This window comes from Heterodontus francisci, chromosome 17 (assembly GCF_036365525.1).
Source record: "Heterodontus francisci isolate sHetFra1 chromosome 17, sHetFra1.hap1, whole genome shotgun sequence".
NCBI classification, from domain to species: Eukaryota; Metazoa; Chordata; class Chondrichthyes; order Heterodontiformes; family Heterodontidae; genus Heterodontus; species Heterodontus francisci.
Window position 1 is genome coordinate 92,091,288 of NC_090387.1, and position 19,515 is coordinate 92,110,802.

General features: G+C 42.3%; 1 protein-coding gene across 1 annotated transcript; it reads left to right on the top strand.

Moving 5' to 3' along the window:
• The first annotated feature begins 5,905 nt into the window (after positions 1 to 5,905).
• On the top strand, positions 5,906 to 15,493 carry LOC137378651 (probable G-protein coupled receptor 139). The gene is made up of 2 exons (XM_068048941.1): positions 5,906 to 5,990; positions 14,601 to 15,493. Exons 1-2 carry the CDS (start codon positions 5,906 to 5,908, stop codon positions 15,491 to 15,493), a joined length of 978 nt encoding a protein of 325 aa, XP_067905042.1.
• Positions 15,494 to 19,515: the final 4,022 nt, after the last annotated feature.

Sequence of the window (19,515 nt, forward strand, 5' to 3'; positions counted from 1 at the left end):
GACACTGGGAAGTTCCGAGGACCAAAGGGACCTTGGCGTGTTTCTCTATAGATCTCTGACGGCAGAAGAGCAGATTAATAGGGTAGTGAAAAAGGCATATGGGACACTTGCCTTTATCAATCGAGGCATAGATTACAAAAGCAGGGAGGTCATGTTGGAATTGTACAGAACTTTGGTAAGGCCACAGCTGGAGTACTTTGTGCAATTCTGGACACCACATTATAAGAAGGATGTGATTGCATTGGAGGGGGTGCAGAGGCGATTCACCAGGATGTTGCCTGGGATGGAACATTTAAGCTACCTAGAGGCAGAGACAAAAAGGTGACCTTTGAAACTCTGTACTTCTGAGAAATTGTAACAGAATTTTTGCCATTGAACTGTGACTGAGATTTGACCAATGAGGTCTGCAGTATAGAATCCATCCCCTGAAACTTTCCCACGTTTGAAGTCCATGAACCAGGAAAAAGGAGAAACAGGCCTGTACTGATTTTTATTTCTTATTTTTTTCTCCCAGCGAAAGAAACAAGGATTCACAACAAACTCTTTTTAAAACCATCAGATCTATTTGTATGCTATCTTTCAATTTCTATCTTTTCTTCTATGTGGGGGTGGGGTGAGAGATAAATATTTATTTTTACACAATTCCCAAAATGTTTGTAACTTCACCCATATACACATTCACTCACACACATATACACACTCACTCACACACAGATACACAATACATAGATAGAAAGAAGAGTGGAAAGTCTGAAGTTCAAAGTGAGCTAAGTGTATGTGGTTTCCAGTAAACCTGTTGCATCTTCTAAGGATTTAAAGGTGTCGGCATGGGTGTTTGAGTCATGAACTTGTTGAGTTGCCGTACAGGTCTCGAGGTTACAACTCAGCACAAAGCTGGTGGTGTGGATGAAGAGTCTGAAAGTCACTTTGTGATGTCTCTGCTGGAGTGGTTGTTCAGTTATTGTTCTGCAGGTTTGTTAAAGGAAGCCAGGGAGGGAATAATGGATGTGCTGAGGATCATTTTCAAATCCTCACTAGATACCAGCAAGGTACCAGATGATTGGAGGTCTGTGAACATTGTCCCATTGTTTAAAAAGGATGTGAGAGATAGGCCAAATAATTATAGTCTGGTCAGCCTGATCTCGGTCATGGGTAAATTGTTAGAATCAATTCTGAGGAACAGGATAAACTGCCACTTAGAAAGGCACAGATTAATCAGGGATAGTCATCATGGATTTGTTGAGGGAAGGTCATGTCCTACTAACTGAATTGAGTTTTTGAGGAAGGAACAAGAAGAATTGATGAGGGCAGTGCAGTGGATGTGGTCTACATGGATATGAGTAAGGCATTTGACAAGATCCCAAATGGCAGACTGGTCAGTAAAATGAAAGCCCATTGGATACAGGGCAGTATGGCAGGTTGGAACCAGAATTGGCTCAGGGCCAGGAGACAAAGGTTAGTAGTCGACGGATGTTTTTTTGTGAATGGAAAGCTGTTTCCAGTGGTGTTCCACAGGGTTCAGTGCTGGGTCCCTTGCTATTTGTGGTGTATAGTAATGACTTGGACTTACATGTTGGAGGCATGATTGGGGAAATTTGCTGATAACACAAACCTTAGCCGTGCAGTTGATAAATGATTTTACCATCTATCAATCCCCAAATGAGGCAAACCAAACCAGGTGTCTTTAAATCAACAGGTTAACTGTACGATTAGAAAAACTAAATTCTTATACACTACTAAGATATAAACAACATTTAAAATAGAAAAAAATAAAGTCCTTGTAGACATTTGCTCCTGCTAGATGTGGAACAGTCTAAGGTTGCTTGAAGTCCTCACAGCCATCTGATGGGGAAAAAAAAGGTTCTTCAACAGTAGACCAGTCCGTAGTCTAATTCAGAAGTTGAAGCTTTTCTTCTCCAGCAATGAATTTTAATTAATAACAACTTGCAAACACTTTTTAATGAATCAATTTGGCTTTAGAATGTTTGAGGGATAAAATATTGTCACAGTCTAACGTCCCTTCCTTCACCTTAAATTAGCAGAGATCTTTGTTTTGCCTTGTTTTTTAGAATTTTGAGCGAGAATACTAAATAAACAGACTAAATTCTCTTCCTTCAGTTTAAATGGTCTGAGAGCACTCCTTTCAGGTGCTAACACAGCTGTATGTCTGTTTTTTGAGTTAGAACTGTCTGTTTCCACTATAAGCCAATTCAAAATTAAATTGTAACAATGTGTCTCTCAATCTCTGGTCCTGAATGGCTGTATCCCAGGGAAAGAGAATGCACTCTTTGAATCACAGTCTCCAAATGGCTGTATCCTGGGGCAATGAGAATGCATTCTTTGACTCAGTTTTTGGGGCTGGCTGCCTTGTAGCAGTATGGCACCTTTTCCAGCCTTAAAGGCACACCACATTCTTCCACAAAAAAACTACAGAGAAAAACAAAAGCAAAATCATATTTGACCAATGTATTAATGTTCTTTTCGGATGTAACAAGCAGGGTGAATAAAGTGGAATCAGTAGTTGTATGCATTTGGATTTCCAAAAGGCATTCGAAAGGTGACACATAAAAAATTGCTACACAAGATAAGAACTCATGGTGTTGGGGGTAATTTGGATAGAGGACTTGCTAACTAACTGGAAACAGAGAGTTGGGATAAATGGGTCTTTTTCAGATTGGCAAACAGTAACTAGTGGAGTTCTACAGGGATCAGTGCTGGGGCTTCAACTATTTACAATCTATATTGTTAGAGACAGGTGTAAGTGGGTAGTTCCCACTGTTCACCTCCCAACTGAAAGCAATCGTATTTGTTTAAAATGATAAGCCCCTGAGCATTTTACTTTCCAAATAAACAGACAGTGACAAGTTTTCCTGTGGGTTTAAAACAGAAGGTTAACTAATTATTGAACAATATTCATTCCCCGAAATGTTTGCAACTCCACTCACACACACATTCACTCTCAAGACAAGATAGAAGGTTAAGGGTAAGAATTCAAGGTGTGGTAGGTGTTTATGGTTTACGGTAAGCCTGTTGAATCTCCCAAGTAGGACAATATTTTTTTTTTTGAAGATGCAGGCCTTGTTTGTTTGCAGTATTGACTTGTTGAGATGCTGGAGATTTTTGATGGTTAAGATTTCAGATTGAAGGTGACAGACCCTTTCAGTTCTCTGCTGCACAATGTTGAAGTGTAGAATTTGCAGCAGGGCTCCTTCCTTGTTTTGGCTGGCTCTTTCCACAGCCCCTGGCTCGATTGCCTTCTGTGATGTTGCTGTCTTCTCTCCCTGTTTTCCTCAAAATGATGACCTGATAAGGTGAACTTCACAAGGGTTGGCTTCGTCCATTTGACTTCAGGTTTCAGTCCAAGTTGGGCTGTATAATGTCCTTGAAACTGGCCCCATTCTGACCTCAGGGTGGTTCACACTCCATTGTAATGGAGAATATTCAGAAATGGGAAGTCTGAGAAAAGTATTGTCTCATTGTTTTTGAGTATAACTCACATCCAAGTGTGATTGTCTGTCACATTTCAATGCAGACAGGGCTTAATTGTTTTTTAGTTTTAGTAGACAAGGGTGTGGATGAGTGCAAGAGATGCTGAGGGTCATGTGTCTTGTCCTCCCTTTTGCTGACAGCACATGTACCAGTCTCTTTAAAATTGTTACAAATTTTTATAACTCTTCAGTTTGATTCTGTACTTCCATCACTGCACTTCTCATCAGCATGACAATATAAATGACTTGGATGAAAAAACTGAATGTATTGTCGCCAAATTTGCTGATGATACAAAAATATGTGGGAACGCAAGTTGTGAGGAGGACACAAAGAGTTTGTAAAGGGATATAGATAGGTTGAGTCAGTGGGCAACAATTTGGCAGATAGCCGATATTGTGGGAAAATGTGAGGTTGTCCACTTTGGCGGGAAGAATGGAAAAGCAGAATATTATTTAAATGGGAGACTGCAGAATGCTGAGGTACAGAGGGATCTGAGAGGATGTTTCCCCTCATGGGAGAATCTAGAACTTGGCACAGTTTCAGAGTAAGGGGTGTCCCATTTAAGATGATGATGAGGAATTTCTTCTCTCTGAGGGTCTTTAATCTTTGAAATTCTCTACCCCAGAGAGCAGTGGAGGCTGGGTCATTAATTAGATTTGAGGCTGAGTTGGACAGATTTGGATCTACAAGGGAGTCGAGGGTTATCGGGGTAGGCAGGAAAGTGCAGTTAAGACCACAATCAGATCAGTAATTGACTGGCGGAACAGACTCGACGGGCCAGATGGCCTTCTCCTGTTCCTATTTCTAATATTCTTATGATCAGGAGAGACTTCTTTACACAGGGAATGGTTAGAATGTGGTACTTGCCACCACAAACCAGATAATCTGTTCTTCTGATGTTGATTGAGGGATTGGCATTGCCCAGGGCACCATGGATAACTCCCCTGCTCTTCTTCAGAATAGTGCCACGGGATATTTTACAGCCATCTGAGAGAGCAGATGGGGCCTTGCTTTAGCATCTCATCCAAAGTACAGCACTGCCGATGGTGCAGCACTCCCTCAGTGCTACACTGGAGTATCAGCCTCGATTTTTGCGCTCGGGTCCTGGAGTGCAACTTAAGCCCACAGCCTTCTAACTCAGAGGCAGGCCTGCTACAAACGAAGCCACAGATAAGTTAGATAAAGACATACTGTGGAGAAAGGAATGAAGGATTTGTTGATGGGATCAGATGAAGTATGGTGAGAGAAGCATAAATGAGTTACAATATCTGCCATGAACTTACTGGACGGTGGAGCAGGGTCAAGGGGCCGAATGGCCCACTCGAGTTCCTTTTCCTTATTAACTCAGCCATATTCTCCCCTCTCAATAAGATTTCCTTTTCGGTGCCAAATTAGACCTTTTATTCTTTGCCTGTTGATAAAAAACTTCAGTGTTCATTTTTAATGATACCCACTAATCTTTTCCAATAACATCTCATTGTCCCTCTTATTTCCTTTATAAGTTCTCCTCTGTTCTTTTTGTATTGTTCTTGGCTCTGTACTGTATTTGACCCTGAAATTTATCAGAAGCCTATTTTTGTGTTTCAAGTTAATCTCGTCATCCACAGAACTGTAGCGTTGGGTGACCATTCTCCCCCTCATGGAATGTAGCTAATCTGTACTCCAACAGTCTCTACTTTGGAGGCTTCCCATTGCTCATTTACTCTTTATCTGTTCATGTTGGTTTTCAACTTGTTTATTTTAGTAATAATGATAATAATAAAAATGAAATAATGTTCCATTGGAACAGTTGCGATAGTTGATGAAGGTTGAAGCAGCATGAGGTTTATTTTTTGGCGCCCATTTCCCTCTCCCTCAGTTTGCCTAATGATGATAAATGACTACAATTGAAACTGATTTCTGAATATTCACTAAAATAAAAGCAAAATACTGTGGATGCTGGAAATGTGAAATAAAAACAAGAAATGCTGGAAATATTCAGCAGGTCTGGCAGCATCTGTGGAGAGAGAAGCAGAGTTACTCCGTTGGGTGCATGGTTTATAAAAAGACCATCATATCAATTGAGAGTATTATGTTTTTTTCCGTTATTGCCACGAAATCATAATTCCATGTGGCTATTTGTTGCTGCAGCCCTCTAACCTTATTGGCCACGCTCCATGTATTTACAGACACTCTCTAAAATCATTTCGGTTTATCTCTCACACCTCCGCCATTCACCACTTTCTGATCCTTCCTCTTTCTGAACTAATCTTTATTTTAATGCTGTTTGCCTCGATCAGATCTGTTTGTTCAAATGACTGTAAGTAATGCCGAAGATCACCCAAACTAACTGTGTCCCTGGAGGATTTATTCTGTCTGTATAAATGCTCCTTTAGATGATCACAGTCTCAGTTGAAGTCATTGCTTTAATCTGAACATGAAATATCCATTCAATGTGCTCCCAACACTCGCTGATGTTGAGTTCATTTACTGTCCTGTGCTTGGGGCCATCGGAGTGCCCAGTAAGTAATTAATATCTGTTCATTGCTGTCATTGACCAAGTGTTTCTGCTTTTGAGCACAATCGGCAATCTGGTTACAAATTGTGCTCAAAATTATGCCAGTTTTGAGAAATGCTTTTATTCCCTCTCAAGTTTTCGTTCAAACTCATGTGTATGTCTCTGAATATCAAATCTGCAAATCTGCCATGGATCAGCACAATTGATCAGCATTTTAGTATCTAATGATGTTAGGATTGTCTTTATGATATCCCTTGATATATTTAGGAATGATAATCTCATGTAGTTTTATTAAAGCTGAAAATGTGTTCATCACAAAAAAATCACCGTTTGAAATCAATGTGTCCAGTCTTTCACCTTTCACCTCTTTTAAAAATTGAAAATAATGTAAAAAAATATAGAACCATTCGATAATTACACTGGTGTACAATAGTCAATTTCTTCGTAATTGAAAAAAATGATGTTTAATGCTTTTAAAACATGCTTCTTAGAGTCCTTGCGCCTAAACAAAACAAAGCTTAATTTTAGGCACCTCCTTGAAGGCTCGCAAATAGATGCAATTAGTGGAATCACTCCATGGTGATTAATTAGATCAGGAAAGGGGGCCAGTTCTGTGGACAGGGTCAATATCTAGTGCAATAGTTTTAAAACTAAAACAAAAGATTGGAGAAATCCTATTTGCACTGAACACAATTTGTGCTTATAATTCCACGATCTTTTGCAATTGTTTGGCCGATTTCAGGTGAATTGTCCTGAAAAACCAGTGCTACTGTAAAGCAATTCTTGCCAATGTCTTCACTATTGGCTTTATTTCTGGAGGTTTGATAATGTGGCACTGTGTCTAATATCTTCATAACACAGTCACATGTTTTTGGTGAGTATGTACTGCACATGTGGTATTTACTTAGTGATTTTTATATCAATAATAATGCTTGTGGAATCCCACTGTGGGATGTTTGATTTCATGTGTTACCTCACCTTCCTCGATCTGCTCTTTTAGCAAATACTTAGAAGGTTATTGAGAGGATTGTAAAGGGGGAAGGGGCACCTGAGCCTTACTGGAGATTTATGGACAAGATATGTTGTGGATTCAACAATGATCCATCAAAAGTAATAGGTGCGATGCAATACAAATAGGCAGAAAACAAACCTGATTGAGTTCTTTGATGAAGTAATGGAGGGGGTTGATGAGGGTAGCACAGTTGATGTTATGTACATGTATTTTGCAAAGGTGGTTGATAAAGTAACTCAATTGTTAAAGACCTGAGAGCAAAATGAAAGTCTATGGGATTAAAGGGACAGTAGTTGTGTCAATACGAAATTGGCTCAGGGACAGAAAGCAAAGAGTTGTGGCGAATGATTGTTTCTCAGACTGTAGGGTGGCATACAATGGCATCTGCTAGGTTTTGATGTTTGGACTACTGTTCTTTTTGATAGATCTATATGAATGACAGGGTGTTGGGGATACAGCGCAGCAATTTAAAGTTTACAGGTGACACAAAACTTGGAACTGACAGACTTCAGGACGACATGGATTGGTGAAATGGGTAGAGACAAGACAGGTGAAATTTAATGCAGTGAAATGTAATGTGATTAAGTTTGGTAGAAAGAATGAGGATGTATGTACATCTTTTTGAAGACGGCACTGCAAGTTGAGAAAACAGTCAAAAAGGCATAAGGGGTTTCTTGGCTTTACAAAGACAAGTTTAGAATAAACAACAACGTTTTGCTAACCGTTTCTGAAACACTGTTTAGGTCTGAGCTACAGTATTCTGGCCAATTCCACACACCATATTTTCGGAATAAAGCCAAGGATTTAAAGAGAGCACAGATGCGATTTACTAGAATGGTCCCAGGGATGAATTGCATCAGTTACTTGAACAGACTGGAGAAGCTGGGGGTTTGTTCACCCTGAAGCAGAAAAAGTTTAACTGGAGATTTGATCGAGGCCTTCAAAATCATGAAGGGGTTCAATAGATTAAATAAGGCAAAACTGTTACCAGTGGGACAAGGTAACTAGAGGACACAGATTTAAGATAATTGACAAAAGAACCAGAGGTGACATGAGGGGACTTTTTATCAGCACGTTCTTGTGATCTGGGATGCACTGCCTGAAAGAGCAGTGGAAGCAGATTCAATAATAAAACAGAATTGGACAAACACATGAAGGGGAAGAAATTGGAGTTTTATGTGGAAAGAGCAGGGGAGTGGGACTAATTGGATAGCTTTGTCAAAGAACTAGCACTAACACAACAGATCAGGTGGCCTCCTTCTGTATTGTATTATTAGATGATGTTCTAAAAGCGTGTTTATTTTATAAATGGTGGTGTAATTGTTAAGTATAATCCTCGAGTTCTAGAAGACCTGCTGGCCAGTTGCTGAATCACTGTGCAGCAATATTCATCAAAATAAATTGAAATTGAATCATGTATTTATAACATTGAAACCAAAATGAAGGAGCAAAGCTCAAACTGAGCACTCAGTCCAGTTCTGGTCCCGAGTATAAAAGGAAGCAGTTTAGAGAACAACCAGAAGATCTCTGGGCACGAAGAACAAGTTGTGCAGCACAACTGGAAAAACCTGGACTTTTCAGCCTTGAAAGGAGTGGCTGAAAGATGTATTGACTGATGTGAAAAGGCTATAACGATATGCATACTGGGCACTATTTCAGACCAAGCCATGACAAGGGGTCAAGTGGATAAAGTTCCAAACTGGATATTGACAAATTTACAACAGATTTCAGGAAGTTCTTCAAACAAAAAGACATCAAGCTATCTATACAGAATTTGGTTTGGATATTAGAACAGATACCCTGGAGCATGTGAGAAACTATTGAATACTCTCCCGTGTGGAGTGTGGGTACATTTTGGGGGGTTTCTCAATGTTGGAATTGAAGGTAAATCCAATGGTCCTTCCTTTCTTTATCTGTTTTGTGACCTTGATCCAGATTTGGTTGGGAAGCACTATAAGATATCCCAAGGCCCTGAAAGTCATGATATAAATGCAAGTTCCTTCTTTCACACGAAGCTCCATTCATCTACCATTCCTGTCATTACTGTGATCTACTGGCTCCCGTTCTCCATTCATTAATTTGAAATACTTGTCTATAAATCCCTGGATCCTACCTTCTGAATCCCATCTTCCACCCTAGCCTTCACCCATCTCTGTCCTATCCTGTGAAATTCTCTTCTATCTTGTTTCTTCTGTCTCTTTTTGCTTTGGCCTCCCCAGGATTGGCTTCTCTCTCACTCCCTGTTCAGATCTAAATCCCTTCCTCGACATCGTGACGTCACAAACTTGAAGTTGTTAGAACTGAAATTTTAGTGTGAAATTGTATCATTTCGGTGTTTGCATTTGTGAATTCGATGCAGGATGGGGCATGGCTAGTTATGGATCACCAAGCAAGTATAAAAAGTAATCCTGCCAATTCTATTCGCTCCTCTCTCAAGCTGTTGTCTGTTTGCAGGAGTAGGGTTTTTTTGCACTCTTTTCCCCTATTATCTCACTTATTATTTATGTATAAGTCTTGAAAGCCACTGTTAATACACCTCCACAATTCAAAGGAGCTCCTTTTAAACCAGGTGAACAATGTGCAGTTCCAGTCAATATCAGGCAATAGCAATCAGGTAGATTTCCCTCTATCTAATATGTAGATAGCATGCATTTAATTCTTCAGTGTTCAACATTCAACAAGTCAAGAAAAACGGTTAAATCGAGCTGTGACGTCTGAATCAGTCGGTTCCGGCCCTGAAGACAAACTCTGCAACCTTGACAACCATTTCATCCTGAACTCGAGCTCTTGCCTCAAGTTGAAACTGATCGTTCACAACCTCAGCATTCTATTTCACCTTGAGTTAACCATCTGACCCCACATTTACCATCACCTCCACAACATGAACAGCCTCTGCCCCAACTCATTTCACCGTCTGCTGAAACCCACCTCCATGCTTCCAATGCTCTCCTGGTCAGCCTCCCATCCTCCCCCTCCACAAACTTCAGCACATCGAATACTCCACTGTCCATAGCCTATCCCACACAAAATCCAACTCACCCCTCGCCATGTGTGCAGTCAGTTTCATTTACTCCTGGTTCCCCCAAAGCCTCCAAATTAAAATTCTCATGCTCCTGTTTAAATTATTTCATACCCTTGCCCCCTCCCTATCTTAATGAACTCCTCCACAACTTCAAACCCCTTTGATCTCTCCATTCCACTGACACTGTCCATTTGTACATCACTTCACTCCACTCCACTATTGTTGGTCATTCTTGCAGCTACCTGGATTCCATGCTCTCGAATTTGCTCCCCAATCCTTCTGCTACCTCTTTCTCCTTTTTTAAGTTCTTTCTCAAATCAACTTCTTTGATGAAGTTTTTGGTCACCACTCTTAATATCTTAATGTTTGATTCAGTGCCTATTTTTCTATTATGCCTTGAGAAATGTCTCTCTATTAACAACATCTTACATCTATACACCACTTTTAATGTAATAAAATGTCCGAAAACGCTTCACAGGAGCATTTATAAAACAAAATATGACACTGAGTAACATAAGGATCTACCAGGTCAGATGGCCAAAAGTTTGGTCAAAGAGGTAGATTTTAAGAGTATCTTAAAGGAGGAAAGCAATGTAGAGAGATGGAGACTAGTGGTCACCCTGCAGCTTAATGGTATTCAGGCAGAGAGAGAATTGGCGACTGCCAGAGAGTCAAGAAGGACCAGGCAGATAATTCAGGAGATCCCTGAGTTCATCCCACTCACGAATCAGTATTCTGCTCTGAATACTGGTGAGAGTGATGGTTCCTCAGCCAGAATCTAGTCCACAACCTCATGGATGTCTCAGCTGTACAGAGGGGCAGGAGGAAGATTGGAAAAGCAAAAATGCAAGGGGACGCTATAGTTAGGGGAAGAGACAAGTGGTAAATCCAGGATAGTATGTTGCCTCCCTGGTGCCAGAGACAAGGATGTCACAGAGCAGTTGCATAGTCCTCTAAGGGGGGAGCTGAACAGCCATCAGTCATGGCTCATATCGAAATATGTTGAAAGAGGAATATGATCCGGCAGGCATAGTTTAGGGAGCTAGGAAAGAAACTAGCAAACAGGATCTCAAAGGTGGTAATCTCCATATATTCCCAGTACCATGAACTGGAGGGGGGGGGGAAGAGATAAAGAGGGGGGGACACAGAGTGAGGGGGGGCACAGAGTGAGGGCTGGGACAGAGTGAAAACGGGGACACAGAGTGAGAGGGGGGACAGAGAGAGAGGGGGGACAGAGAGAGAGAAGAGGACAGAGAGAGGGGGGTACAGAGAGAACGACAGCGGGGGCAGAGGGAGAGAGTGGGGCAGAGACACAGACAGAGAGAAGGCGAAGGAGGCAGAGAGAGAAGGAGACGAGAGAGAGAGGGTGAGGACATGGAGGGAGATTTGGGACAGAGGGAGAGGGGCCTACAGAGGGAGAGGGGGGTGCAGAGGGAGACGGGGGTGCAGAGGGAGAGGGGGGTACAGGCAATGAGGGGGGTACAGAGGCAGAGGGGGTTCAGAGGGAGAGGGGGACAGAGGGAGAGGGGGGATGGTTGGGCAGAACAAGACCTGAGAGGGGGAAGAGAGAGAGTGAGGAGACAGAAGGAGATGGGCAGACAGAGTGGGGCAGGCAGATAAAGAGAGGGGACACAAAGAGAGAGAGGGTACAGAGAGAGAGAGAGAGTGGTGGCAGAGAGAGTGGGGTGGGGGCAGAGGGAGAGAGGGCAGAGAGAAAGAAGGGGGCAGAGAGAAGGGGCAGAGTGAAAGGGGCAAAGAGAGGGGGACAGAGAGAGAGGGGGGAAAGAGCAGGCGACAGAGGGGGCAGCAAGAGAGGGGGACAGAAAGAGGGAACATAGAGAGAGGGAGATTGAGAGGGGAGAAGAGAGAGAGAAAGAGGTGGGACAGAGAGTGATGGGGGCAGAGAGAGAGGGAGGGAGAGAGAGGGAGGGAGACAGAGGGAGAGCGGAGGCAGAGAGAGAGGAGTTAAGAGAGTCAGAGAGAGAGAAGGCAGAGAGAGAGAGAGAGAGAGGAAGAAAGTGGCAGAGAGAGGGGCTGAGAAAGACAGGAGCAGCGAAAGAGGGGATAGAGAGAAGTGGGACAGAGCAGGAGAGAGGGGAGTCAGAGAGAGAGGGGTGAGAGAAAATTGGGGGAGAAAGAGAAAGAGGGGGGCAGAAAGTGGGGGGACACAGAGAGGGAGAGACGACGGGGGGGGAGGGGGGGCGGGGGAAGAGAAAAAGAGAGAGAGAGAGAGAGAGATCAAGATCACTCCTGACAGATGGATATCTAACCAGGATACTCTGCATCGCTACATGTGTGCAGGCAAACATTGACTACTTTTGCGAGCAAAACAAATGCCAGATATCTCACTAAATCAGTATCTAACATCGTGATGAGAAAGTAAGTCAATAAATTAATCCTTTCATTTAAAGCTTCTTCACAAAATTACACATTTGTTGTTGTTTTGATTTATAGCAAGATTAATTGTTAAAGCCTTTATCTTTCCAAAATTGTCTCACCGGCCCCCTCTGTAAGACAAAAAAATGTACTGTGGCCCCCTCCCACGTGTAAAGGTTGGACAACCCTGGTTTAAACTATTTTGGCAGGGGTCCGGGAACCAGTCGATAATATTTGAGAGGAAAATCAAGGTGCAGAGAGAATTGAGAGAGACAGAGTCGGAAATGCGAAGGCATTCGGTGGGGTCAGTATAAGAGGGGTGTAATGCGATGTAAATTAGGGTTACTGTGAATATATATGAATGTGTGTGTTGTATGTTTGTTTGGTACGTTGCCACCTTAGTCTAGCTCAGAGATTCTTCTGTCTGGAGCAATTAGAACATTAACCTTATTACATACTAACTATGTACAGCTTCACACCAGTCTCTCCTCCAAAGCCACACTGCATCTATCGTGAAGTCTCTCTCGCATGATCTCTTACATCACCATGGTAGGAGGAATTCTTTACACTGTCTCAATATTAACCCTTTCAGACCCTTATACTACAGGCTGGATTCTGTTATCCTGCCAATCACGGCCGCGGCTGTGCAAAATGTCAGTGGTCCCATGATATTTTTGGACGCGCCACCACAATTAAAGGCAGGTGGTCACGTAGCATAATAATGTACCGGGGATTGCACTGGCATCGCTAATTACGGTGTCTCCTGATGTTGGATTGCAGGGTTCAACCTCCCCCCGTAACAGTACCCACCTTGCAGAGCTCCCCCCTTCCCCTCCGGAAGTATTTACTTGCAGAATTTTTCCCTTCCACACCCCCAACACTTGCAGAGCCCCCCCTCCCCTCACATCTGCAGATTGACCTTACTGGCAATGTCCGATGTTAAAAATAATCAGCAAGATAACAACAAATTACTTCCCTAACTTTAGCAGACACCGAGGACTCTCGCCTCAGTGGCACTAGCTTTTCAAAGATGGGAAAGTGAAGGCACGTGAGTGCTTCACATTAGAAGATTGTGAACTCCTGGCAGGATCGTGGTGAATTAGATACTAATGCATGGAAAACAGTATTTTACCCCAACTCCTCCCAAATCTCTGACTTCACAGATTCAAGCTGTCAGGAGGCTTCATAACTCTCCGTGATCTTGTTGTTATCAGATACAGAAGATAGGTGGCCTTTCTCTGAACTCTTGTTTCTTGACTTGGACAGCCTTCATTGAAGTTTGTAATATCCGGTGCTTTCTGAATTTCAGGTTTAGCTTTTGATTCGTCCAAATGTTTGACTGACTGACGTCTTTGATGAATAGGAATACGATTCCTTCAGTTTCTTCGTAAAGTACCTTCTAAATTTCGACAAAATTAGATAGCTGCTGATTCACCTCTCTCTGAACATTTATTCCTTCTCTGCTTTGGTCTCATACCCCTACCTTCTGCCCTTCTGACAATTTCGATATGTTCCTGGTATGGTATTTCCTGTTATAATTATGGGTTATTTCTTTTGGTAAGATTTGACTCTGTCTTGAACTCTCAGGTAATCTGGATTTGTAGCCCTGGAAGTCAATCTTTGAGTAGGATTGGAAGTTGGGTTCGAAGTTTTCTTCCCATTAACAGTTCGGATGGTGCTAATCCACATGACAATGGAGTATGTCTGTAGTTTAGAAGTGTTGATTTTTCTTTAACAGTGCTTTACTAGTTCTGACTCTTTGTTCAGCTTCTCTGTTCGATTGCAGATACCGATGGGAACTTGTTGGATGTATCAATCCACTGATTTCTGCAAAGTGCTTGAAGTAGTCGTTTCTAAATTGTGGTCCATTATCGGAGACTATCTGATCATGGTATACCGTTTGTTGCAAAGTTTTTACCCTCATCCCTTGTCCCCCCAGACTATTAACACTAGAACCTATTCCTCGTTGTTCCCCAGGTCATATGGCCAGAACTCATGCCTGTTTTTAAGATTAATGCTGCTTTTATTTCTCTCAATTGATTCACAATATGTTTTTTTTAGATTTTACAACCCGTTTCCTGCTGAAAACACTGCGACAATCAGATGTCATTTTCAAATACAAGATGCAGTAAATTCAACGGAACATCCTGTTTAACTGATGCTTTGAACTTGACCAGTTATTCTCACCTTGGTTTTTTTTGCAGTTAACTTGCTGGCGATTGTGATCCTGTCTCGGGGAAACTGTGGTCTCTCCAAATGTGTCACTTATTACCTGGTAGCCATGGCAGCGGCCGATCTCATGGTTGTCATTATTGGTGTGATCCTGAGGTGGCTGATTGTTTATTTCCCAGTTTCTTTCCTGGATATTACTCCTGTATGTAGTTTGGTTATGGTGCTCATTCCTGCTACGACAATGAGTTCTGTCTGGTTTACAGTTGCTTTCACCTTTGATCGATTTGTGGCCATTTGTTGCCAGAGGCTGAAAACTAAATATTGCACTGAGAAAACTGCAAGGGTGTTTATTGGAGCTGTGCCTGTGCTGAGCTGTTTGGAAAGTATTCCTTGGTTCTTCAAATTTAAAGCTCAGTACATCTTCAATAACTTGGAATGGTTTTGCATCACAAAACCAGAGTATTACACTTCAATCTTCTGGGCAGCATACGAGATTCTTCACCGCCTTCTAACCCCTTTGCTCCCATTCGTTTTGATTCTGCTCCTCAACACTCTGACCGTCAGACACATTTTAATAGCCAGTAGAGCCCGCCGGAGACTCCAGGCGGACAGTGATAGAGAGAGTCCCAGTGACCCTGAGATGGACAAACGCAGAAAATCCATCATTTTACTCTTCACAATCTCAGGCAGTTTTATTGTTTTATGGATGACCTATGTTACGTGTTACCTGTATCGGCGAATTGCATTCATGTCTGATTCCTTTACCCCTTCACCCACTGCAGGTACGATCGGATACCTGCTCCAGCTCCTCAGTACCTGCACAAACACCTGTATCTACACAATGACTCAGAGCAAATTCCGAGAGCAGCTGAAACAGGTTGTGAAATATCCTTTCACTGTGATTCTCAGATTCATCAAACAGTGAACAAAAAGATTTGTCAGCATTAGAATTCAGTTCCATCTCATAAATAAGATTACATACCGATGTGCAGCACTAAATTCAGAGCTCAGAGGAGCAGGAATGTGCCAGAGCCCAAATCCCAGAGCTCTGAGCAGCTCAGCATTGATTCCCTTACAATATTTATCCAATTCCCTTCTGAAATTTTCTATTGTTTCTGCTTCCACCACCCTATCAGGAAGTGCATTCCAGATCATAACTCACTGACTAAATGTTTTTATTCCCATTTCCCCTCTGGTTCATTTGCCAATTGCATTCAATCTGTGTCCTCTGGTTCCTGACACTACTGCCAGTACAAACATTTCCTCCACATGATTTTAAATCGCCACTTAACCTGCTCCATGAAGAACAATCCCAGTTTCTGCAGTCTCTCCACATACAGTCCCTCATCCCTGGCACATACCCTAGGACTCCTCTGCAATTTCACTGGGGTCTTTACATCCCTCCTAAAATGTGATGTACAGAATTGGACACAAAACTCCCGCTGAGGCCCAAAAAACTATTTAGAACATTTTACCATAACTTCCTTGTTTTTGTACTCTGTGCCTCATTTATGAAGGCAAAGATCCCAAAGGCTTTTTAACAGCCTTCTCAATATGTCATGCACGTTCCAAGATTTATGTATGTGAACCCCCAGGTCTCTCTGTTTTATTCTGTCTCTCTGTGTTACACACCCTTTAAAATTGTACCTTTTAATCAATATTGTCTCTCCTCCTTTTCTCTTCCAGCATGTTTAAATAAAACACAAATAAACTGAATCTGATAGAATTCAGTGATAGCAGTGCAGCATCTGATGTTTGTGAAGACTATACAATGGAACTTTATGATAATTGATAATGGCTGTGATTTACATAATTGTAAAATATTCTGGACTGTAAATCTGTCGTTCTAACAGAGCAACATGACTGGAAATTATGCATTCACTGTGTTGTGCAGGGCTAATTTGGGAGGTTGGAGACTGTTGGCAAGGAGGAGGCTAAAGTGTGTGCATTGCAATAAATTACGGACAACTGTCAAAGTAAATAGGATATAAAACTCGGCCTTGAGCAGAGATAAAAATTGGGCAAGTTCTGAACTGAGTGACTGAACCATTGGTGTTACACCGAGAAGGTCTACCTCACTGTTTACACCTCACACTCTGTCAGTGTTACAGCAAGACAATCTATCCCACTGTTTATCCAATCGATCCTCTGTGTGACACTGAGACAGTCTACCCAACTGCTTATAACACACAACATAAATTCATAATGCAATAAAAGCACAACCTACTCCTAAACCACAACCCATCTCCCAGCAGCTGAAAAGACTAATAGTAATTTAATGTTTAAAAATTCTGAAATATGACAATCTAGCAAACACCAATGTGGTGAATGAATACTTCATCTGCTTTTTGTGATGTGAGTTGAGGGATTAATGTTAGGAACATAGGAACAAAGAAACAGGAGAGGCCATTTAATGTTTTGAGCCTGTTCTGTCATTTAATGAGATCATGGCTTATGTGTGACCTAACTTCATATGTGCATCTTTGCCCCATTTCCCAAATTACATTTGGATCACAAAAATATATCAATCTTACATTTAAGATGAACAATTAATATAACATCAGTTGCTGCTTTCAGAAGATAGTCATTGGGCAGGATTTTATCGAGCCCTCGATGCCTGGATCCGTTGTGGGGTGGGGCATGAAGATTGCCCCAGACGAGGCCCACAATGGACTTTGACACCGGCCCGATCCTGACAGCAGGGATGAGGCCTCGTGGCGGCCTCCTCGCTGCTCAGCGACAGGACCTCAATTTTAATATGGAAATAAATTTACTTACCTGATTTATTGTTCCGTCACCTCCTGATGAGCTGCCGCGATCTTCAATCTGGTGGCTGGAATTGACGCCCCTTCATTTCCCCGTCCAGGGAAATGAGGCACTGCAACTGTGGGGAGGGGTCGAGGGTTACAGTTTATGAACTTGGTTGTGGGGGAAGGTCACGTAGTCAAGGTAAGTATTTATGGGTGTGCTGAGTGGGCAAGGAATTAAATGTAAGGCCTTGGGGGGCCAGAGTAGGAGAGGGGATGGAAAGAGTAATTATTTTCAATAGTTTTTGAACGCACTGTGACTTTAAAAATTCACACTGTCATTTAGGGTTCTACCCCTTTAAAAATGGTGCCAGTGCCTGCGCATTGGTGCCGGACGCTGTTGCCAGGGACAGTTCTCCTGCCCCCTCCATGTCATCGGAGGTGAGGGCGACCACCCCAGCACTGTTCATATTGCGGTGAATCCGCTGAGCGAAAGCCGCATATTGGGTCCGCCATCTTTTAAAGCTGCCGCCAAACTCAGTGGTGGCCACATAAAATGCAGCCCATAGAGTCAGAGACATTTACAGCACAGAAGAGGCCATTCAGTCCATCGTGTCCATCCCAGCTCTCTGCAGAGCAAACCTGTCAGTCCGACTCCTCTGGTCAATCCTCGTATTCCTGTAAGTTTATTTCCTTCAAGTATACATCCAATTTCCTTTTCAAATCATTGATTGTCTCTGATTCCACCAACCTCGTAGGCAGCCAGTTCCAGGTCATTACCACTCACTGCATTAAAAAGTTCTTCCTCATATTCCCCCTGCAACTCTTGCCCAAACCCCGAGTCCTTGTACCATCAGTTAATGGGAACAGTTTTTCCTTGTCTAACTTTTCTAAGCCTGTCATAATCTTATACACTTCTGTTATAACTCCCCTCAATTCCCTTTGCTCCAAGGAGAAAAACCCAGCTTTTCCACCCTAACCGTGTAATTAAAACACCCCATCGCTGGAACCATTCTGATAAATCTCTACTGCACCTTCTCAAGGACACTCACATATTTCCTAAAGTGTGGTGACCAGAACTGGATGCAAAACTTGGTGCCCAACCAGAGCTCCATAAAGGTTTAGCATCGCTTCCCTGCTTTTGTACTCTATTTCTCTAATTATGAAGCCCAAGATCCCATAGGCTTTAACTAACTAACCACTGCCTCAGTATGTCCTGCCACATTCAAAGATCGATGCACACACATCCCCAGGTCTCTCTATTCCTACGCATTTTTTAGAACTGTGTCATTAATCCGATATTGTCTCACCCTATCCCTGCTACCAAAATGCCTCACGTCACACTTATCTGTATTCGATTCCATCAGCTACTTGTCTGCCCATTGTGTTGGCCTATCTATGTCCTGTTGCAGTCAGTTCATATCACACTCACTGTTTGCCACTCCTCCAATTTGGTATCATTGGCAAATTTTGAAATTCGACTCTGTATTCCAAGATCCCAGTCATTTATATATAGTGGTCTGAGCACTGACCCTTGGGGAACACCACTGTCTACCATGCTGCAGTCTGAGAACAGCCATTTACCGTGATTCACTGTTTTCTGTCCTTAAGTCAATTTTTTATCCAATTGGACACTGACCTGCCTATTCCATGAGCCTCGATATTGTTAACCAGCCTTTTATGTGGTACTTTATCAAATGCTTTCTTATAATTTAGTGAACATTCGCTGCACAGCCTCCAATGCAAATATATCCTTTCTTAAATGTGGAGACCAAAACTGCACACAGTACTTCTGATGTGTTCTCACAAAAACCCAGCACAATTGTAGCAAGACTTCTTTATTCCTGTCTGCCAATCCTCTTGCAAGAAAGGCCAACATGCCATTTGCCTTCCTAATTGCTAAATGCACTGCATGTTAACTTTTGTGGTTTCTTGTGTGAGCACACCCCAGTCTCTTTAAACAGCAACACTTACAAGTTTCACACCTTGTAAAAATATTTTGCCTTTCTATTTTTACAATCAAAGAGAATAAATTCACACTTCACTATATTATGCTCCATCTGCCATCTTGTTGCCCACAAATAAACCTGTCGATGGCCAGAATTTTACCTGCACAAAAAGGGCCTCCTCCAAGGTGGCTGAGGCAAAAAATGGCGAGTGATGACATCGGGCCGGGTCTCCGACGTCATGCTGCCCAATC